Here is a 27317-nt window from a genome sequence, read left to right as displayed (position 1 = left end):
CCCATCACTGGGCTTGGCAAATAGAGAAGCTAAGTGAGTGTTAGGTCACATTATGCTGCCTTAGGGGACAGTTTCACCCAAACTTAAAATGATTACCACTTCAATTATATAGGATTTTATATACTTTGAGAAGGCCCTTTTTTTTAAATTTAAAGTTTTAAAAATTTTTATACAGTTTTTAAAGGTTGCTTTCCATTTACAGTTATTACAAAATATTGGCTATATTCCCTATGTTGTACAATACTTCCTTGAGTCTATCTTATACCCAGTAGTTTGTACCTCCCACTCCCCCACCCCTATATGGCCTCTCCTTTTTCTTTTTTTGGCTGTACTACGCGGCTTGCAGGATCTTAGTTCCCCAACCAGGGATCGAACCCTTGCCCCGTGCAGTGAAAGCATGGAGTCCTAACTCCTGGACCACCAGGGAATTCCCAGTTCTCTTTTCTTTTTGATATCTTAAATTTATTATTTGTCTGTGTGTGGTCTTAATTGGAGGACCTTTTCCTAGATGTTCTAGACTTTCTCTAAGTTAAAATTTCTAAATTCTGGAACTTTCTTTCAGGTGACCCTATTGTTTTGCAAAGTTTCTTGCCCTGCTTTGATTATATTTTCACTACTGGATTCTCAACTGAAGTGTGGCAATCTGTAATAGAAAAGTTGGCAAAGAAAAGATTATGGCATGTAAGTGAAAAGAGATCTTGTGGGGAAAGTACATTCTTGCTTAAACGATTTCTTTCTGCTGGCACTGGGGGATTATAATTTAGTACTTGCTTATCTTGATGCCAAAGTAACTTTTAAACTTTAACCTCATTAAAGATGAAAAGTCACTGAGATATATTGGTTCGCCAGTTTCCATTTTTTAAGCTAGGAAAACAGTTTGTGGCAACCTCACTCTTGGCTGTGTCTCCACTGTCATCAAAGAAGTGTGAAGTCCAGTTGCTAATGGTGATGTGGAATGAGGGAGATAAACAATTGCCTATTCATCTTCATAATCCTCTCTATACGGCAGTTGCTAGCCAAGGCCTGATAACGTGCCTGTGCTTCTCAGAGGGTTGCTGTATGATTTCAAGGGACTGGTACCCTCAGGAAGCAGCAAGGCTGTAGGACCTGAATCCAGAGCCGGGAATCCATAGGATGGAGGAGCCCAGTGGACTGTGGAAGCTGGGCTTCACTGCCACACAGGTGCCTCACTGAATCCAAATCCTCCCCAGTCTAGTCTGGGCTAATTCCTTCCTCTCTGAGCCTCATTTCCTCATTTGGAAGTTGCAGGATATAAACCTTTTCCCTCCCGGTTGAGGTGAGGATTAGAAATAATGGACCAAAAGCACCTGATAATAATGTTCATTGAGGGTTTACAGTGTGCCAGACACTGAGCCAAAGGGGTGTTATAACACCTGGCACCTGTATGCTCAGTGCCCAATGAGTAGTAGCTGTCATTGACGACAGCCTGTAAGCGCTCTTGAGAATGGGCTGGCCCAGGCTGGGAATTTGGTTAGAAAGGGCCTGCAGGCTTTTTAAAGCCAGGCAGTCCAGAAAAGTCTGGACTGCAAGGGCAGCCTGTAAGGACTCTGGACCCAGGAAGGCTGGATGACTGTAGGATACAGGATTCTTCGGTTTTTGAGAAGGTCACGGGTGCTATTGGGAATCTAATGAAATCGATGGGACTCTCTTTGCACATACACATACACACAATTTACGAGTGTAGCTTCAGGGAGCTCATGGGAACCCCCTAAAGTCTGGCCACGGGCTCCCAGAAGCACATCCCCATATTACAGTCTCGAGAACATGGCAGTGAGGGGGCGGAAAGCAGGCTGCACTCTTGGGGAACCAGGAATCAGAAATCCGGGGCCCTGTTAACAAGAAATCTGGGATCTTCTCTTTTCCGATAAGATGGGCAAACTAAGAGATCTTTCTAGTTTTATTTTAAAAAGTCCTAAAATTCTGTGATTCCAAGTGTTAGGGTAGATCTGTGAGTGGGAGGGCCTAGGCCTCATTAACAGGAAAGCAGTTCCATTTACAGCCCCCAGGAAAGAACGTTTTACGTCCCCTCTTCCCCACGTGGGATGAATGTGAATAGAGCTCCGTAGTCTATGTGGGGAGGGAGGGAGTGGGAACCCAGTAGCTGACGGGCTATCACCTGATGGGCTATCACCCAGCCAGCCATGGAGGCCCAGGAATCCAGCCCAAGTGGTGGTCCCATATCCTACCAGCAGTGGAGCCTAGGCCATTTTCAAACACTGCAGACAGAGGCACCTTATAAAAGCCAGGCCAGCCATCAGGATTGTCAGAGCCCTGAACCTGTCATCTGGGAGTGTCTGGGCAGTGGGATCTGTTTAGGGTGAGCAGTTAAGAGTGGGCATCAAACTGAAAGAAGCTGGAAGCAAGATGTAGCCACAGACTGAGTCCCTGTGGTGCCACGCCCACCGGCAAGAGCATATGTCAGGGACGTGGATTCTGAGACTGGGTCTCCAGTCATGGCCATGCCAAGCCTAGAACTCCTGGACCAGCTGGCGTACCTGGATGATCCCAGTAGGGGCCTCTCAGGATTTGCTCTCTGTGTGACCTAGGGAAAGTTGCTTAACTTCTCTGGGGTTCAGTTTAGGGTCAGTGGTTTAACAACAGACTTTCTGAGGAAAAAAAAAAAAAAAAAAGTCCTGATCTGCAGCATTTGCCGCTTCCTGTAGTGTAAATTCTCTCGATTTCAATGGCCAATTTCAAGCTGCTAAGTCGACTGGAGGACTCACATTTGGGAAGAGATGTGCACAGTGAGCTCTCACTGATAGGAGCTGCCCCAGCACACCACTCGATAGGGTCTTGTGGACCCCAAATAGCAGTAATGTGCTAAAGAATTAATTGGGGTGGGCTATTTCAAAAGGATTTGATTCTTCTACTTGCTAAGCTTTAAGAACTTTGCAGGAAATTACTTCTTTACCTCCCTGCCCCTGTACTGTCCCAATGCTGCCCACCATCGGCTGCTCCTGTCCTCAGCAGACTTTGAGGAAAGGTGGAGAGAGCTTAGCTCTCAGCACCAACAGGAAGTTTGCCAGACAGAGACGCTTTGGTTATCATGGCTCAGGCTGAAGAGCTTGGCAGGTGACTTAAACAAAGAGACAGGGCTAGAGGGTGTCTTGTTCTGTTTTTTTGTTTCTGTGTTTTAAAGCTTAAGATTAATTTTGTTCTAATAACCCATGTGGAGACCATTATTGTTCCAGCTTTTTCTGTTTCTCCCCTTTCATCAGTCATTTCTACTTCTGTCAGCGAGAAAAGACCAGCTACCGAGAAATCTCCACGTCCCAAATTTATCACTGAAAAGTCTCTTTGAGGTAAGGTGGCTTCTTGACACATACGGTTTCAAGTCAGGCCACTTCTGGACTGTGGTGTTTGGGACCTTCCCCTTCAGCCACCTCACTGCAAATTTGTTATTTATAGTAATCTTAGGCTGGGGCCACAGCTAATCAGGGTTTTACTGATTCTAAACTTTATGGGTGGGGGGTGGGAGAAGGGGGAATTGGATGAAGGCGGTCAAAAGGTAACCACTTCCAATTATATGATAAATAAGTCCTAGGGGTGTCATGTACAACATGATGAATAGAATGAACACGGCTGTATGTTCTATATGAAAGTTGTTGAGAGAGCAAATCCTGAGCGCTCTCATCACAAAAAGAATTTTTCTTTTTTTAATTTAATGTTGTATCTATATGAGATGATGGATGTTCACTAAACTTGTGGTCATCGTTTCACGATGTAGGTAAAGCCAGATCATTCTGCTCTACACCTTAAATATATACAGTGCTGTATGTCAAACTATATCTCAATAAAACTGGAAGAAAAAGAACCCCAAACTCTATGGGGAAGGAGTTTGAAGTTTCATATCGATAAGGCCACTGCCATAATTCTTCCTGTGTATTTTTTTTTTCTCCAGAAATTTGTCTTCTTCGGATTTCATGAGAAAATGGAACAGGTGCCCAGGCTAGTCCAGTGGCTCATCTCCATAGGTGCGAGCATCGAGACCATAGGACCGTACCCTCTGCACGCCCTCATGCGCCTCTGCATCCAGGCCAGTGAGTTCTCTCCTGACGGTGCGCCCTCCACGCTGTCCTCCAGCTTGGACCTCAGGGACTGTGCTTAGCTCAAGTGAAACCAGAATGTGGAATATTCAGATGATTTGAATAGTTCATGATTTGATCATTCAGATGAATGAAGGCAGCAGGGAAACAGCATCATTTTTCCTTCTCCCGGGACCTCATAGCTAGAGGCCCACACTGAAAGGATGCTGTGTTCTCAGACAGATCCTGGCAGCAGAGTGGAGCCCTGGGATTCAAGGACAGGCCTTGGGACAGACAGCCTTTGCTGGACAGAGCTTTCAGGGAAGCTGTGGAGGGAGTTTCCTCCCGGTGGCAAAGGCAGCCATGGTCTTCTTACGAGTTCATTTTCTCTCGACTAGAGGACCAACTACTGTGGGGAGTGGGAGGGGGGAAACCCCAAGGGAAACACTGGCTATTGCTGATACAGTTTGCTTGTGGTTCTTTTAAAGGAATCCTATTTTCATAGGTGTATATATAATTTGTCTTTTTTTAGTCTTCACCACCTGGCTATAGGATTTGAGTTTTTAAATATTTTTATCATTAAAACACACACATACAATATCCACATTTACGCTTTAGATAGAAGTCTGTTTTTCTTTTCGAAGCATATGTAGCTTCACTGTTGGACCCTGACCCACACTATCTTAGAGCCAGAAGGAGCCAAGAGAACTTGTCTACACTGTCTTCCTCTTTTAGGCTGTAGCATCTCCTCAGGATGGGAATGGGGGTGGCCAGTGGCTTGAAGACCTGAGCCCCCATCTTTGCTTCAGCCACATTTGCCCTATCGTGATACATTTCATCTGTTGGAGAATCCATAAAAGGTTTCACTCTCATACAGTGGATAAAACATTTAAAAGTATGAAGTCTGACTAAAAGCAATCTGATCCAATCCTCCCAGTTTCAAATTAGGTGTGCCTCTGGGTATGAAAGTCACAATTCCTCTCTGTGTCTACTTTTTAAGTTTGCTCCTGCGGTTAGAGGCAGATGTGGATGAGATCAAGTCTTCAAGTTTATCCCCGATTTGTCTCTCAGAGGAAAACTGACATGGTGACAAATGGTGTCCACAGAGTTGGCAGAATTATGTGGCTTTCCAGGACTTACAAGGAAGGAGTCTGGGGAAAGAGTTTGAAATCTCTGTCCTGTTGATAGTAAGGTAGTGGGGTAATGATTGTTGCCCTGCCCAGGTCCTCTTTGCGACCAGTGCCCCCAGCCCCACCTGCTGCACCACAGCTGCCTCCTTTGCCAGGGAGCTGCTCTTTGCCAATAGGCACCATGTCCCTCTCTGGAGGCGGTTCTGTAGCTCTGGATTGATTGACACCGGGGTACAAAAGGTGAGCCCCTGCCTCAAGGTGGGTCAGCACTGTAGGGCAGTGCCTGCTCCACAGCTCCCCGTGGGATCAGGCTGAAGCCGACTCAGCTGAGGCCACATCACTGCTTGCCTTCATCCCCTGCCCTGCTTCCCTCCCCGTCTTTCTCCCTCTGTCAATAAATCACACGTACAAGAATCTCTGTCTCAGGCTCTGCTTCTAGGGAATCTGACTTCAGTTTCCTATGAATAACTTTATATGACTCATCCTTTCAATGCACAAACTCTGTGTCTCCACACCTGTTTGTGGCAAGTGACAATGTGTGTTGGATGCCCCTTGGGTTCCCTCAGTGTGGTGCACAGTGATTTGCTTTGCAGCTTTTCTGTGTGTTGAAAATAACATCAGTAACTCATTCCTTCAGAGGAAAACCATCTTTTCAAGTGGTTAATGGACTACAAGCCCGAGTGGAAAGGTCACATCAACCAGAAGGACGAGGATGGCCGTACCGTCCTGCACGTGGTTGCCGCCCACTCCCCAGGGTACCTCCTCAAGCGTAAGTGGCAGCACCCCTCAGAGCTGTGCTGTGGGTGGAGTGACTTCAGGCGCTAGGGAACCCACACAGCTGACCGCTTTACCCGTGCCATCCCGTGACAGGCTTTAATAGTCAAAAATATCAAATTATGCACTCCTTTTTTTATTGGATCATATTTTCAGTTGGCTTTTCAGAAAGAAGTTTACTCTAATATATTTTATCCTTGAAAGTCTTATCCAGTGATACTGTTCTTGAGCAAAAGTACTTACGTAGCTTTAAATTTTAAAAAACTTTCTGTGATTTAAGACTCTAAGCATTAATTTTTTTCTGGATTTAATTATTACAAAATTATTATTACTACAGAGATCACCAAAGCAACATAAATATATTAAATTTTCTGTAAGTAATTGGTAAAAAAAATAATTTTGGAGGGAGGTGAGAGAAGGATGTGTCATGGTGCCTTTTAAAAGGGGCTTGACAGCTACTTGATTTTCCCTTAGGTTGATACTCTGGAGGTCACGAGCTTTCACCTCCTTCGGGGCAATACTTTGGTAATTGCATGAGTTCTCTATACTATGTAACCAATCACCGTAAACTTAGTGGTTTAAAATGACACTCTAACTCTGTAGGTTAGTAGTCTGACATGATATGACTGAGTTTCCTGCTCAGTGTCTCTTGAGACTGTAATCAAGGCACTGGCTGAGGCTGCATTCTCATCTGGAGTTCCAGCCCTTCCTTCGAGCTCACATGATTGTGGCACAATCCGGTTCCTTGTAGTTGTAGGACAGAGGTCCCGTTTTCTTGCTGGCTGTCAGCTTCTACAGATCGCACACATTCTTTGTCCTATGGCCTCCGCTGTCTTCAAAGCCAGCAGGGGAAAACCTCTAAACCTTTGACCTTTAGGGCTCATGTGATCAGGCCAGGATAATCTCCCTATCTTAAGGTCAACTGCTTTGGGACCTTAAATACATTTGCGAAGTCTCATCATAGCAGAGTTTAGATTAGTATTAAATGGGTAACTGGGAGAAGGTGTGTGTACACCAGGGGTTGGGAATCTCAGGGTCTGTCTGAGAATTCTGCCTATCACAGTGAGGTACTTGATGAGTAAGAAGTATGACTTTTTAATTTTGTCTTATTTTTGTAAAATGGGAGAAAAGCAGTTGTGCCTGGGGAGATGGGGAAGGAGAGCATCACCAGCAGGACGATACCTGGAGTAGAGGTGCTTTGTTAAGGTGGTGAATTTTAGGAAAGCACGGTATGGAAGCTGGGAATTGGGCATTGATTCCTTTAACCTCTGTGCTCACATAAGTCTTGGTACCTCCAGGGATACACCTGTTACATTCTGAAATCTGTTGCACCTGTGATCACAGAGCCACCTGAATGCTTGGCAAATAGATATGTCAAAGCAGCAAATGGAGGGGCTTCCCTGGTGGCGCAGTGGTTGAGAGTCCGCCTGCCGATGCAGGGGACACGGGTTTGTGCCATGGTCCGGGAAGATCCCACATGCCGCGGAGCGGCTGGGCCCGTGAGCCATGGCTGCTGAGCCTGCGCGTCCGGAGCCTGTGCTCTGCAGCGGGAGGGGCCACAGCAGTGAGAGGCCCGCGTACTGCCAAAAAAAAAAAAAAAAAAGCAGCAAATGGAGCTGGCAGCCAGAGGTGGGGCTGCAAGGGTTGAAACAGTGACAAGAAGACCCTGATGCAAAAGCAATTGCTACTTTCTTCTCTTGTCTCCAGACAGGCTTTTTTTCTGGGAGTATATTCTGTTTCCTCTCTAGGGAATAAAGAAATCTGAAGTCACAGCTTGCTGTCATCCTTACAGCTGTAACTGTTGCCTAGTAACCAGATTCCCCCTCTCCTTGCTTGTTGCCAAGGAGAGGGGAGAAAGGTAGAGAGGAGCGCACTTGAACCTCTTAAAAGCTATTGTCCTTCCCACTCCACACAGGACTCCTTGCTCTGGGGACTTGGCTGAATTGCCCAAGGCCATCAGTTTCTGTAAGCAGAGAGGGACACTGGTCCCCTTGCCCCAGGCTGCTCAGGCCGGGAACTGGGCGGAAGTGCACTCATGGGGACGTCTCCTTATGGAAGAAACCATGACAAACCCCAACCCGCTTCTCACTTTGGCCTGCTCTAGGACAAACAGATGATGTGCAGATGCTCCTGAGCTTTGGGGCAGACCCCACTCTGCTGGATCGACAGTCCCGGTCCGCCGTGGATGTCCTGAAGAGGAACAAGAACTTCAAAGCCATTGAGAAAATCAACAGTCACTTGGAAAAGCTGGCAGCATGTTCTAAGGACCTCTCAGGTACAGTTTCCAGGGAATTAACTTTTTAGAGGGGGCAAAACTGGTTCTGCGCCATTAGGTACAAATCAGTTTATCTTTTCTTGGTACATGAAGATGGAAGTGAGCACCCCCCCCGCCACCAGTCTTTGGAAAACTTGTTTGCTTTTTTTGAAAGATAGAATGAAGCAACTCTTACTGTGAGAGTGTCTACCACTTTCTGGAAACTTGGCAAGTCTACCTTTGGGCAGTAAGGGTGATTTTTTTTTTCCATGCATGCACACAGTAAGAAAGAAAAAATTCAGACAGAACATGAGATAACAGAAATCAAGCCCACTTTTCAGAAACCGTAGCTAACAATTAAAACTACACTTATAGCTCTATTTTTTGATCTGTAAGTTTGGGACGGCATATATGGACTAATTGCTGTATAAGGTAAAGTGCAACAAGTCAGCTCTCTGTTGAATTTTGTCTAGTAAAGTTATTTGTGTCATTTACATCCTGTTCCTGAACTCTGGGTTTTCTGTGCTTCATCTATAGATTGATTCTGAACATTGAAAACCATTAAATCACATTTACATGGTAGTATGATTTCTACAAATAGTAGCATAGGTGGACCCATAAAAAAGAATCACCAAATGCCCTGAAAACTTTGCTCTTTAAATGTGATACTCTTTGAGCATCCTGGCTTGATGAAACATATACATACACATTATTGTATATGTGTGTGTATATATGTATGTACACACATATATTTTTAGACTTTATTTAGACTTTAACTTAGACGGTAGCCCCAGCACATATATATTATGCTTCTTTTAGTTCTTGCGCTCATATGTGGCTCTTGTGGCTCACACTGTCTGTCTAGATTTTTCTCTTACTCTGCTAGGTACCAACTCCAGGTACCAATATCATGGAGGAGATATGCATAGTAGACTTATGGTGTTTTTGAAAATGTCTTTATCCTTAGATTGAGAATTGGTCTGCATATAAGCACTGTATTTTATCGGTCCTCAGTTGCACTTTCCCCCCACATTTTGCCACCTTTGAAACGAATGTGTTTCACAATCAGTGACGTGTCCCAGTTTAATGGCAGCGTTTTCTGGTGTGTTTGACAATCTGGGGTCTCTTAGATTTATGAAATACTCTGTAAAACCTCGTTCCTTACAACTTGGTATTCTAGCCTCCGTTACTGATTAGATGTCAATTTGATTTATTTTCCCTTTTAGAATTTTCTGTCCTTAGGGTTGTGGAATTTCCCTGGGATGTGTCTAGATGTGGGTCCGTATTCATTCTTCTTGTCTGGCACCTGCTGGCCTCTTTCAATCTAACTTTTTTTAGCTCAGAGAACTTATTTTCTATCATTTTGTTCCCTTCCAGCATCTCTTTGCCACCACTTTCACGTGGATGAGCTTCCTGAATCTGTAACATGTCTCTCTACTTTCCCTAACGTCTTCTATCTCCTTTTTTTCTTTCGAGATCTTTAACTAGGACTTTAGCTTTTCCTTTTATAATTCAGCTTGCCTATTGCATTTTTTAATTTGGAAACTCAGTTTTCATTTCTAAGAACTCTTTCCGGTTCTCTGTTTCTTATCTGTGACAACTTGTGCTTGATTGACATTTGCCACTTCTCGAATGGCCTTTAAGAATGGTGAGAATTTTTTTAAAGACAGTTGTCCTCTCTTCTGTGAGTTATTTATGTTTTTGGGGGGCTTAGTTGATCCCTCTTCTTGCTTCTCTTTTGTGCTATTGCTTTTCCTATTTTATCTTCTGATCTTTGGATGGTTTGTATTTATGAATGAACAACTAGACTTATTAATACTTAATAGATGGTTAGTGCGCATTTATTGAAGTTATTTGGATGTGTTTCTCCAGAAACACTCCCCCACTGGAATGGGTGAGTAGGCGGCAGGTTGTAGGCAGCACATGGGGTGTGTGTGGTGGGGAGAGTGGGAGGCACCCTGCCAGGCTGGGGATCGTGGCAATTTTCAGGGTCAGGAAGGTTTTATGTGAGGGAGATTGAAGCTGCTTTTCCTTTAACACTGCCCCCTGTTTCCCCATCTATGTTTTAATTTTTATTCATTTATTTAAAATATCTCCTGTTGTTTCTGTGAGAACATGGGAATAAATGTATTTGCAGAGTCCTGTTTTCCTGGGATGTTCTTTTAAAGCTGTGATATGTCATGTTTAGTTTTTAAATGATTTCTCTTTTAAGGAATTGGTGGTGTAATTAATAAATTATTGTGAGAGGCCTCCTGAGAGCTTATACCTGTAACCTCAGTTTCGGGGTGGTTTCTACTGTTTGAGAAATTGAAACTAACCAAACAGATTTCTCTGCCAATGAATTTCAAAGTTTTAAAATAAACTTTTAGAGAAGGACCACCAATGAATGGTAGAAAATGGCTGACGTGCCTGCAAATTTATTGTTCATTAATTCTAATCTTAATGCTTAGAATGCTGTAGACTTTAGTATGTCATGCAGTTTTGTTGTTGTTTTTAAAGTTTTGATTTTTTTTCAGTTTCCTGGTATAATAGAATCTTAAATATCTGCTGATTCTGCCTTTCTCACTAGCTGCTGGGGAAAGCCAGAGCCCACAGGGAGTGGGCAGGGTGGGGGTGTGAACCTGAGTGGTCAGGGTTACCTGTCTTTCCCGGCCTCTCACAGCCACCACTAGATGGCAGCATGTCCACCTTCTCCAGCAGCTGATGCTCTACTGTCCTCAGGACCAACAAGATTGGAGTCTTTGTTTTTCTCGCAGTTGTTTGTGATTTTCTCTGATTCACTAGTGCGTGGCCTTTCAGAGTGAGAACGAATCCAGGCCTCTGAAGCCTTTCTCTCTGGTCCTCCCCTGGGCGCCAGCTGCTTTCTGCTCTGTGAAGGCGCCTCTAGCTCTGCACTAAGAGGATGCGGACCTTCTCTGTGTGTCTGTTTCCCGCATAAACGGAGCCTGTGACTCAGAGGCCATGGTGTGTCATCCTCAAATCCTTCAGCACCACACAATGCCCTGTTTTCAGTAAATGCAGATGTGCGGTATTGATGATACTTCTTCCTCTTTATAAAGCAATAGATTCTTTTTTAAAAAAGAAAATTTACAAAATGTAGGAAAGGAAAACAAGAAAATATTAATTCTGCATAAGCCCACCTGCCTGAAAAAATTAGTATAGTTGTGATTTAGTCATTTACTCTTATTCCATGCATTTATAGTTACACATTTTTTATTTTCTTTTATAAAAATGAGATGGTTACATAAATTTCAATTGATAAAATATATGTAATAAAACTTACCAGTTTCACCTTTTTTAGCTCAAAAGGAAGATTTCATGCAAAAACAAAATCTCTTTGAAATGATTTATTTCTATCTTCTAACACTTCTGAGTGCTTGCAGCTTCAGATCTCTTGTAGTTTTAATTTTTAATTTCAAATCTGCTTGTATATATCTACTAAATATGATCATTGTAGAAAATTTGTAAAAATTTCATTTTATATAAAAACAAAAATTTATTGTAATTACACCTTGGCATATTTTTATCCAGTCTTTTGGTTGCTGTTCAGTACTTATGTAGTCATCTTTTTTAAAAACCCGTGATTATCATGTATAAGCAATTCTATATCCTGATGCTTCTTTTCTCTCTTAGTAAGCTTATAGAAAATTTAGAAAAAAAAGAAAAAAACCAGGCAAGTTCAGAGTAATAAACAAATCACCCGTACCTACCCAGAGATGCTGACCCAGGGCTACCATTGTCAGTGTTTCAGCACCTTTCCTTTTATACTGTTTTATGTTGTTGATATATCACTCTCTGGTTTCTTTTCTGATTTCAGGACCCTTCCCTGATCTGACCGCCTTCTTAATTATTATGAAGCACACAACCATGCGTTTATTATACAACTGCATCTAATTGTCTCTTTTGTCAAGCTTGGTATATTTCTGTTCAGTTTCAAGTGACTTTTGTACTAAACTAACTGCCCTGGTGGAGGAATGATGCCCTGAGGCATGAGGTAGGGGGACAAGTGTCAGGTTTCCATCTGCCTGGTGGTGAAGGAAGTTCCTCCTTTACCAAGCGTCATATTCTCCTGGTTCGTGAGTTTTCATTGTTTTCTGTGTCTTCATAGGCATTCTAGGATGAAGGTGGGATGCCGAACCCAGGGGTGGTAGTCCGTCATTGTTACACCACACAGTTCATGTTCTTTGCCTCAGAACAGGCAGCTCACTGAGGTGATAATAAGTCTTCCTTTGCCAAGGTTTTCCATTTCCTTTTCTCTGGAGGTTAGTGCTAGGGTTAATGTTAGTTCTTGCTTCCATCTGGCACCAGAAGGTCTCTTGATTAGAGGGCAGTGGGCGTTTGCCCCCGAAGTTGGGGTGTGTGTGTGTGGGTGTGTGTGTTTCTGGTGCTCTGATCTGTTGAAAGGTGATCCAGGTGTGTATCAGAAGGCAGGCAGCTGACATCAGAACTCTGCTTGGGTCCCCTGGGTCCTTTCCCATTGTTGTGTGCTCCCTGGTGTGCCTTCACTTTGCAAAGCCAGCACCTAAGGCTCGTTCTCAAGGAGAACAGCCTATGGGCTTATGGAGCCTGTTTTGCTCAGGCTCCTTCAAACCAGAAGTGCCTGGGAATTTACATCCTCCCAAGGCAGTCTGTGGCCGGTGGCAGAAAGAGGTGAGAATCTGAAAGCCCGGTTCCCTTGCCTTGGCTGGCACAGCTCTGAGGTGTGACTCACTCCAGATCCCCCCAGGGGTCAGGCAAGGCACACCCCTACCCTGTGGGACTCAGCCTGAGCTCACACCCTGCCTGGTTCCTCCCTGACCCTGACCTGATTCCCCCACCCTCACTGGTCTCTTCCTTCATAAACTACATGCACACAAATCCTTGCCTCAGGGTCTGCTGTGGGAGACATGGCTGATAATAGGATGCTTTTATTTTTCCATCTCTAAAGTGTTCCTATTCTGTTAGAACATGACATTGAACATGCATTCACCTGTTCATCACATGATAGCACTTATGCTGTGGGCCAGGCCCATCTCATTGGGTGTGAAAACAGATGTCCAGTTATCTGTTCAGTAGGATTCCATTTTAACCAAGAGAGCTTTCTGAGTGTATAATCTGATACCAAATAAAACATTTGCCTTTTTTTAACCTTTCTTCAGTGGTTGATTTCTAATCATGACTACTTTCTCAGTAAATTAAACCAAGGGGATAATGTTTTCCCTCTTATGGCCAGAGAGGTGGCTTCTTACTCTTGGCTTTTTCCACTTGCCAGTTAGATGCATGGGTGGCTGGCATGTAGTTGGATGTTGCTGCTGCAGTAAGCCACCCTCCTGCCATCACTTCCCTGAACTGTTGTATCAGTTATCCATTGCTGCATAACAAACAGCCCTCAAACTTAGTGGCTTAGAGCAACAAGCACTTATTTAGCTCATGATCCTGCAGCTCAGCCATTGAGGCTGGGCAGTTCTCATAGCCTTAACAGAACTCCTTCAAGTGTCTGCTTCTTGCTGATCGTAGCTGGGCTCTTTCACGTCTCTGGGGCTCAGTTTGGACAACTGAACTGATTCCTCTTTGTTTTATGATGTTTCTTATCTAGCCTGGATCTGAATAGAACTAAACAAGGCCTCTTGAGGCCCAGGCTCAGAATTGGCACAAAAATCACATCTGCTGCATTCTCCTGGTCACAGCAGGTCATGAAGCCAGGCCAGAGTCAGGGTCGGGGAGGGGAACAGGCACTTCAAAGTCTCCTGGCTCCACAGAGGAGTGGAGAGGTGTGGTCATCCTTGCAATCTACGGGGCTGTGATCTCTGCAGTCACAAGCAGCACTCGGGGGTATTTTGCAGGACTGAGCAATGGCAGGGGACCAGCTAGCGAGGGCGACATTTTCCGGAAGGCCTCTGAGCAGCTAGTGACATACATGAATTCAGGAAGCCGCTTGCTGCAGAAAAACTTTTGGAAGCAAGGAGTGGTTCAGAGGTTCTTGCGCCTCCTTTCTTCTCGGCAAGGTAAGGTTTCTTACAACCTTCAGTAGTGTTCAAAGATGCTCTACGCACCTTAAAACTCTTTTCTACTATCTGTTTAAACATTGATTAAAAAATAAATGCCATGATCTACATGTAAAACATTCAAACAACACAGAACATTCTTCAGTGAAAAGTCGATCATCCACCCCTGAACTTCAGTCTCTAAATCTCATCCACAGAGGCAACCTCTGTTATTAGTTTTTCATGCAGCCTCCTGGAATTTGCATATACTATCCTTATTTAAAATACCACAGATGTTTCTCTTTTCTATTGGCTAGGACTCTACACTCCTTGGGTATTCCCAACCTTCCCAAGAAGCTCACGCACCAGTGCTGACACTGAGGTTCACACGTGGTTGAGTAGCATGACCCAGATAACTAAGTACTTGTTTATGGTTTCCCCACGTCTTAAAGATACTGATCCGTAACTTGGGGTGATGATGTCCCTCTGTGTTGGGTTTTGGCTGGGGACAGAAATCACATGAACCTTTTTCTGGAGTGTGGTGTGTTCTTGTTTTTGAAAGAAATCCCTCCCGACCTGGTCTATGACATTGACCGCGACTGTGCCAACGCCTTCATCAAGTTTTTACTGGAAAAACAGAAATGGCCTGAAGTGCTTCTGCTGCTGACCCGCAAAGTGAGTGGGGAGCCACCGTCCGGGGACTGTCTCATCAAAGACTGTGACCTCTCGAACCTCAGCCTCTGTGCCATCCTCCCCCGCCTCAGCGCCTGGGACCAGCGGAGGACCCTGCTCCTGGGCCACCTGATAGACCACGGAGGTGAGTCCCAGATGCTGAGTCAGCACCGGGAGGATATCCCAGGGGAGTCCAGGTGCCACAGTTCATGGGGCTTTTTGCTTGATTTCAGAGACTCCTTTAAATTCTGCCTCATTCTCTTCCTCCTCCCTATCTTCTCATTGGAAACAGTGATAGGGTCGATGCATTTTTGTGAATTCTTCCCTTTCTCTCGTGTAAGAAACCTCAGGCCTGTGGAGGGGGCCTGGGCCCTGGTGTAGCCACAGCGGTCATTTCCTCCCAACCTCTGACTGGACTTTTCCCTGCACTCAGTATGCCGCATGGGTCCTTGTCAAATGCTGTGACATTCTTTTCTGATCCATGGATTGGGATTTGTGATGCTTGTTTTTTAAAGAAACAGCCAAATAATGGGTGGGTGGAAACATCTGCTGTTTTAATCGGCACAATCAGGCTTGGCTGAATGTATGTCTGGAGTGTGCAGACGTCTTGCTGGATCAGGTTTTATTTTAAAACAAATTTGGAAGCACTAACCTTCTCCTTACGCTCCCCCCACTTAGGCCACTACTAACTGGCCACTGTAACTACTGACGTCTCCTCATTTATAAAATGGGAATGAAACTAATCCCCCTTTCTTAGAGCTGTTTGGAATATTCAATGAGTTCATGGACGCAGACTCTCGGCGGAGCGCCTGGGCTGTGTGGTTTTCCACCTGCCTTGCCGTTTAAGGGGAAATGACCTTCAGAAGGAGTGATGCCACATTGGTCCCAACTCTCAAAGTGACTTACAACGCCTTCAGGCGTTGGCTCTACCCACGGGTTTCAGGAGATAGATGGAAGGCCGCCTGTGGTTTATGTCTTCAAACCCATTCCTTGCATGGAGTGTTACTACCTTTGCCCAGAAACGATGGCGGTTATGGAATTCCTATTTTGTTCCTGATGAAGCAAGCACTTATTGAGGGCCTCCCCGGGGTCAGGTGCCAGGGCACAAGGATGGACAGTGAACATATGGCTGCCGGTGGGTGGCAGTGCAGGAGGGCTGCAGTCCTCAGGGGGTGGAGGTCAGGGAGCTTGCAGCGCAGAGGGGAGGTGTGGACTGAGCTAAAAAGAAGGTGATGTGGCAGTGGGGATGTGTCAGGGAACATGGCAAATGAGGGCCGATGGGCATTCTCGGGAAGAAGCTTCCTAGAAGCAAAGGATGTGGGAAGCACGCTCACGTCCAGGTCACCGAGTGTATGTCCAGGACTGTGTTGGGCAAACACTGGGAGTTCCGTTGTTCATGCCATCCCTACTCCGGTGCTGATGGTGGTCCCGTGGCGGGGTGGGAGGGGGAGATGGAGAGACAGAGGAGGTGAGGCCCAGGGACAGGACACCTGAAGGGGGCAGGCTTTCCCTCCAAGGGCACTGGGAAACCCTTGCCTCCCAGAAAGGGGGCGTGGCAGGAGGCCCTCAGAAGTCAGGTCAGCACCCCCTCTTGATTTGGAATAAAGGGCAGAATCGGTCCCGCCCCCCTCAGGTGGGCCCTGCTGACCTTGGCTCAGGGATGCTGCTCACCGGTCCCTTCTCTCTGCCTCCCCCAGCCTCGCCCGAGGGTCTCCAGGGCAGCCAGGAGCAGCCGCTTGTCATGTGCCTGAAGCACGGGGACTTTGAGCTGGCCTTCGTCCTCTTGACCAAGGGTGCGGACCCCCGTAGCATTTCTCTCACGGAAGGCGACACTCCTTTGCATGCCGCACTCCACATCTTTCTAGATATCGAAGGTAGGCCTTTATTTTGTAAGCAGTCTTTTTCTTGAGGAGGAAGCTGGGTGTTAGAATGGATGCTGTGCTCCTTGGTCTTTCCTGCTGGGAAAACTAACCATCTGGAAAAGGCCCATTTCTTGGCCAGGCCTGTATCTCCTGGCCCCTCACCCATAGCTTGATGGGAAGGAGTGACCATCATGGTGAACGGTCAGGGTGGGTTGATGGAGGAGGATTCTTAAGTTCCAAACTTAAGAATCGGCTGTCCATAGCTGCAAATACTTTCCATTTATTTACGCCATTTCAAGGGTCCTGACATAAAGGCTCTTACTGGAATATTTACGGTGATTTCTGGGTTTCTCCACCTTTGACAGTTGGGCAGGGTAAATCCTTTGCTGGGGGGGCTGCCTTGTGTATTGTAGGATATTTACCAGCATCCCTGGCCTCCACCCACTAGATGCCAGTAGCACCTCCTAAATTGTGACAATCAAAAATGTTTCCAGACACGGCCACCTGTCCATTGGGGAGCAAATCGCCCCCAGTTGAGAACCACTGGGTTATCAAATCCTTGGGGAAGTTCAGTGTTCTGAGGACCCCCGGCTGGCGTCTCTGCTCCCCAGAAAAGCCGTTCAGCACTCACAGGATTTTTGTGTCTTTCAGCTGACATCGGTTTTAACTTCCTCAGCCACCTGCTGGATCTGTTCTGGTCCAAGCCCACCGAGTTTGACTACCTCAACCCCAATATCCAGGACAACAGCGGTAACACGCTGATGCACATCCTCTTCCAGAAGGGCATGCTGAAGCGCATGGGGAAGCTGATAGATCTGCTGGTGAAGTTTGACATCAACCTCAACCTGAAGAACAAGGAAGGCAGAGATGCCCGGCACCGAGTGAAGAAGACAGACGCACTGCTCTTGGCCTGGAACAAAGCCCTGCAGGAGAGCAGGCGCCGGGGCCGACAGGATGCTGCCGCCCACCCAGGGAAGCCCCCACGCCGTGCAGCCCCGGCTCACACGGCTCCACTCAAGGGCTCCTCCAAGTCCCTGTCCTGCAGCAGCACTGCAAGAGCCCCACCCAGAAGAGCCGGGGTCCCTGAAAGCTGGGAGACCCTGCCGGATGCCCAGACTACGAGGCCAGAGCCTGGGGCTGCCAGGCCCTGTTCGCAGAGAGACCGCCTTGTGCAGGACATCACGGCTTTGATTCAGCAGGTGGAATTGGATCCGTCCCTCCAGGAGGACTGTCCACAGGACTCCGAGCCTCTGGAGACAGGAGCTGGCACCGTAGGAGAGAAACAGGAGCTACAGGGCACCCCGGGGGCGGGGGGCTCTGACTGCAGTGGGAACAACCCCGCAGTCCTTGAGGCCGCGGAGGGACATGCGCAGGCAGGCCTCGGGACTCCGCAGCTCGTGCCTGCTGATCGCAGGGGGACAGAGGGCAGCGACGACCAGGACGACCAGAACGTGCCGGAGATGGAGGCCTGCCTCCTGGACTTCGAGAACATGACATGGGAGATCGAGTGCACTTCGGAGATGCTGAAGAAGCTGTCCAGCAAGGTCATGACCAAGTTCATGAAGAAGAAAATTATCCTCGCCATCCAGAAGCTCGGCAATGGTGAATGGACCAGGGGCCTGCGGAAGCGGCTAAAGAACTTGAAAGGAAGCATCCAGCTCTTCGAGGCCAAGCTGGACAAAGGGGCCCGGATGCTGTGGGAGCTCGCCATTGACTTCTCCCCGCGGTGCAGCGAGAACCCCGAGAAGATCATGGCTGCGGAGCACAGTGCGCATCCCACCGAGAAGGCGAGGCAGGTCTACACAGAAATCATCCGGATCTGGGACATCATCTTAGATCACAGCAAACTGTCAGACTCCATCAGGGCCATCTGCAGCGCCTACAACCGGGGCCTGTCCTGCATCCTGCGCAAGAAGCTGAAGGGTATCAACAAGCGCCAGGTGTCCGACAGTATGAAAATCCAAAAGCGGATACCCCGCTGCTACGTGGAGGACACAGAGGCCGAGAAGGGCGGGGCACACGTGGATCCTGAGTACTTCCCCCCTGCCAGCACGGTGGAGACGGAGTATAACATTATGAAGTTCCACAGCTTCAGCACCAGCATGGCCTCCAACATCCTCAGTGACACGACGGCCACGGTGGAGTACCCCTTCCGGGTGGGCGAGCTCGAGTACGCGGTGATCGACCTCAACCCCAGGCCACTGGAAACCATCATCCTCATCGGGCGGAGCGGCACTGGCAAGACGACTTGCTGCTTGTACAGGCTGTGGAAGAAATTCCACGGTTACTGGGAGAAAGCCGAGCAGGCGGGAAGCCCGCTGCTGGCCAGGCAGATCTGGCTGAAGCGAAGGTTGGAACTGGAACCCGGAAAGGAGGGTCCAGGTGGGGAGGAGGAGGACGAAGAGGAGGAGGAAGAAGGACCCACTGAGGTGGTAACAGTGGACAGCCTAGAAGAGGAGCAGGAGAGTGAAGCCTGTGCAGGGGGAGCCAGTGGGGAGCCAGGGGACCCCGAACAAGGGGTGGAAGGACCCACCCCAGAAGAGCCCCACCAGCTGGAGCATCTACATCAGATCTTCGTGACCAAGAACCACGTCCTGTGCCAGGAGGTGCAGAGAAATTTCATTGAGCTCTCCAAGTCTACCAAGGCCACCAGTCACTACAAACCACTGGAACCCAATGTCCACAAACTCCAGGACCTGCGGGATGAGAACTTTCCTCTGTTTGTCACTTCCAAGCAGCTGCTCCTCCTGCTTGATGCTTCTCTGCCCGGACCATTTTTTCTGAGAAACGAAGATGGCAGCTTGAAAAGATCCATCGTAGGATGGTCCATGCAGGAAGAGTTGACCGTCACCAACTGGCAGGAAGATGAGGAGGCCGAGGCAGACGGGGACTATGGTGAGGAGGAAACAACCGTGGAGACACGCCCATGTGACAGTGACCCCCGGGTGTACGTGACATTTGAGGTGTTTGCCAATGAAATATGGCCCAAAATGATCAAAGGGAAAACTTCCTACAACCCTGCCCTGATTTGGAAAGAAATAAAGTCTTTTCTGAAGGGGTCTTTTGAGGCCCTCAGCTGCCCCCAGGGGAGACTCACAGAAGAAGCATATAAGCAATTAGGGCGGAAGCGGTCCCCCAATTTCAAGGAAGACCGGAGTGAGATCTATGGCCTCTTCTGCCTGTATCAGCAGATCAGGTCTCAGAAAGGGTACTTTGATGAAGAGGATGTGCTATACAACCTGTCCCGGAGGCTGTCGAAGCTCAAGGTGCTCCCATGGTCCATCCATGAACTCTACGGAGATGAGATCCAGGACTTCACCCAAGCGGAGCTGGCGCTGCTGATGAAATGTATCAATGACCCCAACGCCATGTTCCTCACCGGGGACACGGCTCAGAGCATCATGAAGGGCGTGGCCTTCCGCTTCAGTGATCTGCGCTCTCTGTTCCACTACGCCAGCAAGAACACCACGGACAAGCAGTATGCAGTGCGCAAGCCCAAGAAGATCTACCAGCTGCACCAGAACTACAGGTCCCACTCAGGTATGTCCAGGCCTCGGGCTCTCCCTACAGGGGAGGTGCTTGGGCACTGACCTTGGGCTACTTTTGAAGCTGTGGCCTAGCTTTTGTTGGGTTCTTGTAGCTAAGGATAATATTTTGATCTACCCACATGAACAAGAGATCTTATGATTTTTGCCACTACTCATTCTTTTCTCTCTCTCTCTCTCTTTTTTTTTTTTTTTTTTTTGGCCACTTGGCTTGTGGGATCTTAGTTCCCTGACCAGGGATTGAACCCGAGCCGTCCGCAGTGAGAGCGCAGAGTCCTAACCACTGGACTGCCAGGGAATCCCCCTTTTTTCTCTTTTTTTATTGAAGTATAGTTGATTTACAATGTTGTGTTAGTTTCAGGTGTACAGCAAAGTGATTCAGTTATATATATATGTTCTTTGTCAGATTCTTTTCCCTTATGGATTATTACAAGATGTTGAGTATAGTTCCCTATGCTATACAGTAGGTCCTTGTTGGTCATCTATTTTAATATATAGTAGTGTGTATATGTTAATCCCAAACTCCTAGTTTATCCACTCCTCCTTCCCCTTTGGTAACCATTAAGTTCAGTAGTCATCGCTACTCATTCTTAGGTTGATGATTTAAGCTGTGGTTGAATGGAAATGAACCTCTAAGTAATTACAGCTTAAGGTGTTGGCCATGACATGAAAACATTTCAGGGGAACATTTAAACTGCTTAAGAAGTTTTGTTAAAGCACTTTGGAAGCACCTGCTTCTAAAATGTAAAGTAATACGTCAATTACAAGTCATTAATCCTGAAAGAAAGCAGCTTTTCTTCTGAAGAGAAGCAAGAAAAGATGGCGGGGGTGGGGGGGGGGGGGCGGGAGGTTGTGGGAGATAATGCACTCTCAGGTGCTTTTAATTTGTGCCTCACGTGTGCCCCGTCCCTGTGCCAGGCACGATGCCAGGCAGTTGACATAGGTACTGAACCTGGGCCACGGAGGTGAAAGCCCGGAATCCTAACCACTGGGCCACTAGGGAACCCCCATGGGTACCTGTTTTTAAGCCTCCAAAAAACCCTACAAGGTAGACATCATTCCCATTTTACAAAGGAAGAAACTGAGGCACAGAGAATACTTCCTTTGTGGTTTATAGAATGCTCACCAATTCACCTCCTATGTCCTGCATGTGTCCATGAACAACATAGAGTATTATTTTACATGTTTAAAAACTTTGTTTAATGGACTCATACCAGACGTACCTTTCTGCAACTTCGTAATTTTGCTTATAGTAATGTTTTGGGATTTCTGCATGTTGATACCATGGAGCTGCAGTCCATGCATTTCTCAGTGCTGTTAGTAGTCTAATTCATGACTGCACCACATTTTGTTATCCACTTTCCAGACAAAATTATTCTTCCTTTATCCCTCAACAAAAATATTTTCGTTTTTTATACTTCTCTTGCTGACAACGCATACCCTACTTGCTTTACACACTGAAATGCTTCCCTTATCATTTTTACATATTACAGTTTTTAACTTAAAAGACCTTAACAAAACCAAGAAACAAGTAATTGAGCTGTTTGTTTATATCAGCATTTTCTTTTTCTTTTTTTTTTTGTGGTACGCGGGCCTCTCACTGTTGTGGTCTCTCCCATTGCGGAGCACAGGCTCTGGACGCGCAGGCTCACGGGCCCAGCCGCTCCGCGGCATGTGGGATCTTCCCGGACCGGGGCACAAACCCGTGTCCCCTGCATCGGCAGGCGGACTCTCAACCACTGCGCCACCAGGGAAGCCCTATATCAGCATTTTCTGATTGGCAAGCTTAAGAACATAACCTCTAAAAACATATATTTTTCTCATAGCATAATTTCTCTTTAATGTGGTACAAGATGCTGTTTAAGGAACCCAAACATCTTTTGTAGTTCTGCTAATTAACCCAAGGCTGAAGTCTCAGGCAAAGTGGGCTGTGTTTGTATTTCAAGGACATGATAAGCGTTAATTTCAAGCTTTCTCCTAGGCATATTTTTGTTCTCTCAGGGTCAGAATTCTGAAAACAGTATTTTATCAAGCTAGCTTTCTCTAACTGCATATGCAAAAAAGAACCAGTTTAGAGTGTCAGAAGAGTTTCATCTTAACCAATTTTCTCTGGAGTCTGAAGAACACTGTTGGCCCACAGTGTTAAAAAGAAAATCGTCTTTTTCTTAGTCATAGGTTCATAGCCAAAATTTTTCTTAATGAATTGAACCTGAATTTCCCATTTTACAAAAAGCAACAAGAATACCAATCACACAAATGGAATACACACTCACACACCAGAAGACAGAACTGTCACAAATGCACTGAGAGGATGACCGATACGGAGTCCCAGACAAACACTTCCCAACACAAATGGTCCTCAACGTCAGAAACACGTCAGAACCAACTGGCAAGATGCCCAGATAGCACCTTATGCTCAAAAGAACATGTGCCTTGTGCTCACCAGTGCCCTTACTCAGGCTTGGAGCTCGTCAGCTCGTCCAGAGATGCATGTTTCCGTTGCACCAAGGAAAAGCATATGTTGGCAGCCAGTGCCGAGCAAGGAAGAAACAGGGAGGATCTCCGAAACCAATGGTTAGGGCAGCTGCTAGGAACGTCCCCCCAAATATCCCTCCCGAATCCAGTGAGCCACGAGTAATGGGCTCCTCACAGCCATCCCAGTGCTTCTTCATGGCGGCAGCCCTTCCCAAGAAAACCCTGGAAGCCAGATATCGCGAGAGCGCAGCCTCACGTTGGGTGTCAAAAACTTCCCGCAAGTGGGTCCAGGTGCTCGCTGCTCAAAAGCCAATAAAGAGGCAAGGTTGGTGGAAAGGAAAGTTTGCTTTATTTCAGAGACCAGCAACCCAGGGCTGGGGTGTCAGATTCACGTCCCAAGGCCAACTCCCCTTCCCCCCACCCTGCCAATCAGTGGTCAAGAGCTTTTATAGAGGGAGGGAGGAGCCTACATGCAGAAACAGCACAGTCAGCTCTGACAGTCATCTTGAAACTGGTCATCGGTGGTCTGATGATTGTCTTACTTAAATCCTTCTGACCTGGGGTTACGGTAACCTCCTATGTAGTCTTTTAATGGTTTTAAATTGTGCTCCTTATATTTAGGTAGGTGTCAAAATTTAGGTAAATTTAATTAATTCAGTTTAAAATGTATGTGTGGTGTGACATTGTCTTTATTGAAATCATGCTTCTGTGATCTAATTTTCCTTTTTTCCATAGGGATAAACAGTTGTGCTGATGCCATTTACCTCATGGTCCATCCTTTCCCCTCATTTGCAATTCTTACTTTTCAAATATCTGTGAGTCTGTTTCTGGGCTCACTATTTTTTTTGATTTGTCTAATTTGTCTGTTTTTGTACTATTATCACACTGTCTTTATTTACTGTATTATCAGATTTCTCCATTGACTCTTTGTAATTTTGATTGGAATTGAAGTTCTCACTCTTTGGGAAGAATTCACATCTTTACATTGTAGGGATTTCTGAACCATGACCTTGGCATATTTCTCTGTTCAGATTTTTTTTTTTACTGCCTTCAATAATATTTTATAATTTTCCCCAGACATTTTACACAGCTCTTAGATTTGTCCCAGAAACCTTATACTTTTGGTTACTATCATGGCTGCACCTTTTTTCTCTTTTTAAATTTTCTAGCCATGTCTTGCTGGTACAGAGGGATGCTGTTGGTTCTTGTGTGTTGATCTGGTATCTCACAATCTTGCTGAACACTCTTACTACATTTACCATTTTGATATTTTTATGCAGGTAAGGGCAGGTTTGATCTTCTCTTCTATACTTGTCATTTCTTTTTTGTATCATATTTTATTGGTTAGGACCTTAAACAGAAACAGTAACAGGCATCCGTATGTTATTCCTGAAGTTAATGTGAATATTTTTTTAACATTTCACCATTTAAGTCTGGTGCTTATTGTAGGTTTTTGATAGATTCTCTTTTTCTGGATGCATTTCAGGTAGGCTATGGTTTGGTGAAAAGAGAAAATACACACAGACCACACACACGTACATACACATACACACACACATTGGTACTCTTAACACCCTTACAGTGTAAAAATAGATTAACATTTGTTTAGCCAAGGATTCAGAAAACAATTCGAAGCCAGGTGGCCTCCCAGAGTGTAGCATACACCACACAGCTCAGCCCAGCTTTCCAGGGCTCTCACAGTCTTCCTGATGTTGCGCATCAATTACAGGGTCTGCCTGGGTCTGAGCAGCTCAGCTTCTTGCTCTTCCGTGACTTTCTACTTGTGCTGTGCAGGAAAAACTGGCACAAAGAAGTTTATGCTCGAAATACGAGATTTTATCCATTCAGGAAACATATATTGAGCTCCTCCCCTACCTGACACTGTGTGGGGGCTTGGTGACCAAGACATTCACATTTCTCTGTCCCCAGGGGGTAGCTCCAGACGGCACCCCCTTTTTTGTTGTCGGACTCTGTAGAGGGGACCTGGCATGAGTAGTTGAATGAGCCCCTTATTCTGATGGTGTACGTGGGTTCAGCACCACTGGTCTGGGGCAGCAGCCTTTATGATCAGCAAGATAGAGTATGGCAAAGGGAATTGTCCTGTGAGCAGTTGTTTTTTTGGGTTTTTTTTTTATGTAGTAGGCAACCCACCCAGATGATCACTACATAAACTCCATTTTCCACCTCCCGTCAGGATAGAGGGAAGACTGTGCGTAAATGTTTCTGTGTATAGAACCAGAAAAAGCCCCAATAATATGTATTAGATTTGAGAGACTTTAGAAAACACATAAAACGTTAAAAAAAAAAATTCAAGCCCCTGTAAGGCTACTCACTACCCACATTTTGTTTCATTTCCTTCTGATCTCTTTACTGGCCATATACAAATATGCATTTATCACACACATTTATTGATTGATTATGTGTATTTACATAATCAGTGTTATGATTGATTAACATTGTTTAATCAATCATAATTTAGTGAATATTTAGTGAATACTTCCCCCATCTTTTATTCTTTTTTAAATTGAGATTCACATAGCATAACATTCACCTGTTTAAAACATGCAATTTCGTGGTTTTTTAATATATTCATAAGGTTGTGCAACCATTACCACTGTCTAATTCCAGAACATTTTTATCACCCCCAAAAGAAACCCCATAACCGTTAGCAGTCACCCTTATCCCCTCCTCACCCCTGTGAACTACCAATCTACTTTCTGTGTCTGTGGGTTTGCCTCTTCTGGACATTTCATATAAATGGAATCACAAAATATGTGACCTTTTATGTCTGCCTCCTTTCACTTAGCACAGTGTTTTCAAGGTTCTTCCATATTGTAGCGTGTATCAGTACTTCATTGCTTTTTATAGCTGAACCATCTTTTATTCTTTGAGCATGTTTGTATAAAAAATTTTATCTAGTTCCCTAGAAGGGCATTTAAGTGGATTCCAGTTTTTCACTGAAATGAACACTTCCATGCTTTTTTCTGATCCTCTCATTAGTGTACATCTCTGAACCACAGTCGCAGCTGATCTGCTTAAATTCAACAGTTTCCACTTGTATTCTTGATTTCTTTATATTGCATAGTGTTAATAATAATAGCATTGGATAGTAACATTTCCCTTTACTATTTGGTAACAGCAATGGGTACACATATGCCCATTTCATAGAATTCTAGCTGGTGTTGGGCAAAGGGCACATGGCCCCTAAGAATAGTGGGAGACCCAGGATGATCCGTATTCAGTCCAGCTTCTTTTGGAGGTGTTTACTAACTTCTCGGACCTTGGAGTCCCTGTTTGTAAAAGTGGGGTTGTCTGGTCTGTCTCACCGGGCTGTTGTGAGAATTAATAAACAGGTTAATCTTTATGAAGGTGCCTCTTGTTTAGTCGACATCACTGTCAGTGTTACTTCAGCGCTTAGACAAAAATGGGACCCAAGGAGAAAGCTCTTTGGAAAATCCTTTATCCAGCTCTGACAATTATTTAGTATACTCCTCTCTTTGCTGGGTATAAACCTGGTGGAAAAGGGCAATGGAAGCCGAGGTTGCTGCCCCACCTAACGTCCAGCTCTTACCATGTAATGTTGTCTCCAGTGCTCTAAGTACCAACGACAGGGGACAGGATAGTTCTTGTTTTTTAACTGTATATTAGCCCTTGTATTAGCATTCTAACAGCTCTAAGTGTTTAGTTACATTTCTGCCTTGACTCTTCTTCATGAGGTCATTTTCTCTCACATGAATATAGTCCAGGAATGAAATTTACAAAACCTTCTTAGGACAGCAAACACATCTCTGCCTTTGCGGTACCCAGAGTAATACAGCTCGGAGCCAAAGTGATAATCTAACAGGATCTGGAAATTGGCTGCAATTGTATGTACTCTCAGGACCAATACTGCTTCTCAGGAGAAAAGCAAAACCAAAATAAGAAAACAAAATGCACGGGAGTTCCCTGGCGGCCTAGTTGGTTAGGATTCCAGGCTTTCATTGCCGTGGCCTGGATTCAGTCCCTGGTCAGGGACCTGAGATCCCGCGAGCTGTGCAGCGTGGCCAAAAACAAAACAAAACAAACCAAAAACCCCAGCCATGTTGGCGTGTTGTACAGTATCTGACTTTTTTTATCCCAGGAATCCTCAATCTGGCATCTGGAGTGGTAGATTTACTTCAGTTCTATTTCCCGGAATCTTTTGATCGCCTTCCAAGGGATTCTGGCCTCTTTGATGGTCCCAGACCAATTGTCCTGGAGTCCTGTAGTGTAAGTGACTTGGCAATATTGCTTCGAGGCAACAAAAGAAAAACCCAGCCCATTGAATTTGGAGCCCACCAGGTGAGTTTCTTGAGATTGTATGTTTTAAAATAAAAGGCAGTTTGCAGTTGAAAAAAGGTTTGAGAAGCTGAGTTCTTCCACAACGTAGAATTCAGTAGCCCCTGTCCCAGAACGAGGAAGTTTCAGAGATGGGTGAGTGACGAAGTGTTATTAATATTCCCACCACGATGGCCGTTCCTCATCAAAGACATTACTTGCCTCCCACAGAAATAGTCTCAGCTTTACTAGATTTCTCTTTGTACAATGTGAAGTTTTTTCTCTTCTATCCCCCTTTGT

The 27317-nt window shown here is 45.7% G+C and overlaps 1 protein-coding gene across 7 annotated transcripts in view; it reads left to right on the top strand.

The window, feature by feature from the left end:
- The window catches only part of TRANK1 (tetratricopeptide repeat and ankyrin repeat containing 1), an 87577-nt gene that overhangs the window by 30214 nt on the left and 30046 nt on the right, over positions 1 to 27317 (top strand). For 6 of the 7 annotated variants that reach the window (XM_030830124.2, XM_060307994.1, XM_030830123.2 and 3 more), the window contains 10 exons: positions 563 to 681; positions 3240 to 3323; positions 3923 to 4061; positions 5814 to 5945; positions 8055 to 8225; positions 14027 to 14188; positions 14730 to 14984; positions 16537 to 16713; positions 17353 to 20241; positions 26842 to 27041. In XM_030830124.2, the coding sequence (XP_030685984.2) occupies positions 563 to 681; positions 3240 to 3323; positions 3923 to 4061; positions 5814 to 5945; positions 8055 to 8225; positions 14027 to 14188; positions 14730 to 14984; positions 16537 to 16713; positions 17353 to 20241; positions 26842 to 27041 (4328 nt within the window). Of the gene's footprint in view, positions 1 to 562; positions 682 to 3239; positions 3324 to 3922; positions 4062 to 5813; positions 5946 to 7850; positions 7916 to 8054; positions 8226 to 14026; positions 14189 to 14729; positions 14985 to 16536; positions 16714 to 17352; positions 20242 to 26841; positions 27042 to 27317 lie in introns of those variants that run through there. The other variant, XM_060307998.1, reaches the window with a different exon arrangement.

Source organism: Globicephala melas, chromosome 11, assembly GCF_963455315.2.
Source record: "Globicephala melas chromosome 11, mGloMel1.2, whole genome shotgun sequence".
Lineage (NCBI taxonomy): Eukaryota > Metazoa > Chordata > Mammalia > Artiodactyla > Delphinidae > Globicephala > Globicephala melas.
The sequence above is the reverse complement of the archived record's forward strand: the minus strand, read 5'-3'. Positions and strand labels throughout refer to the sequence as shown.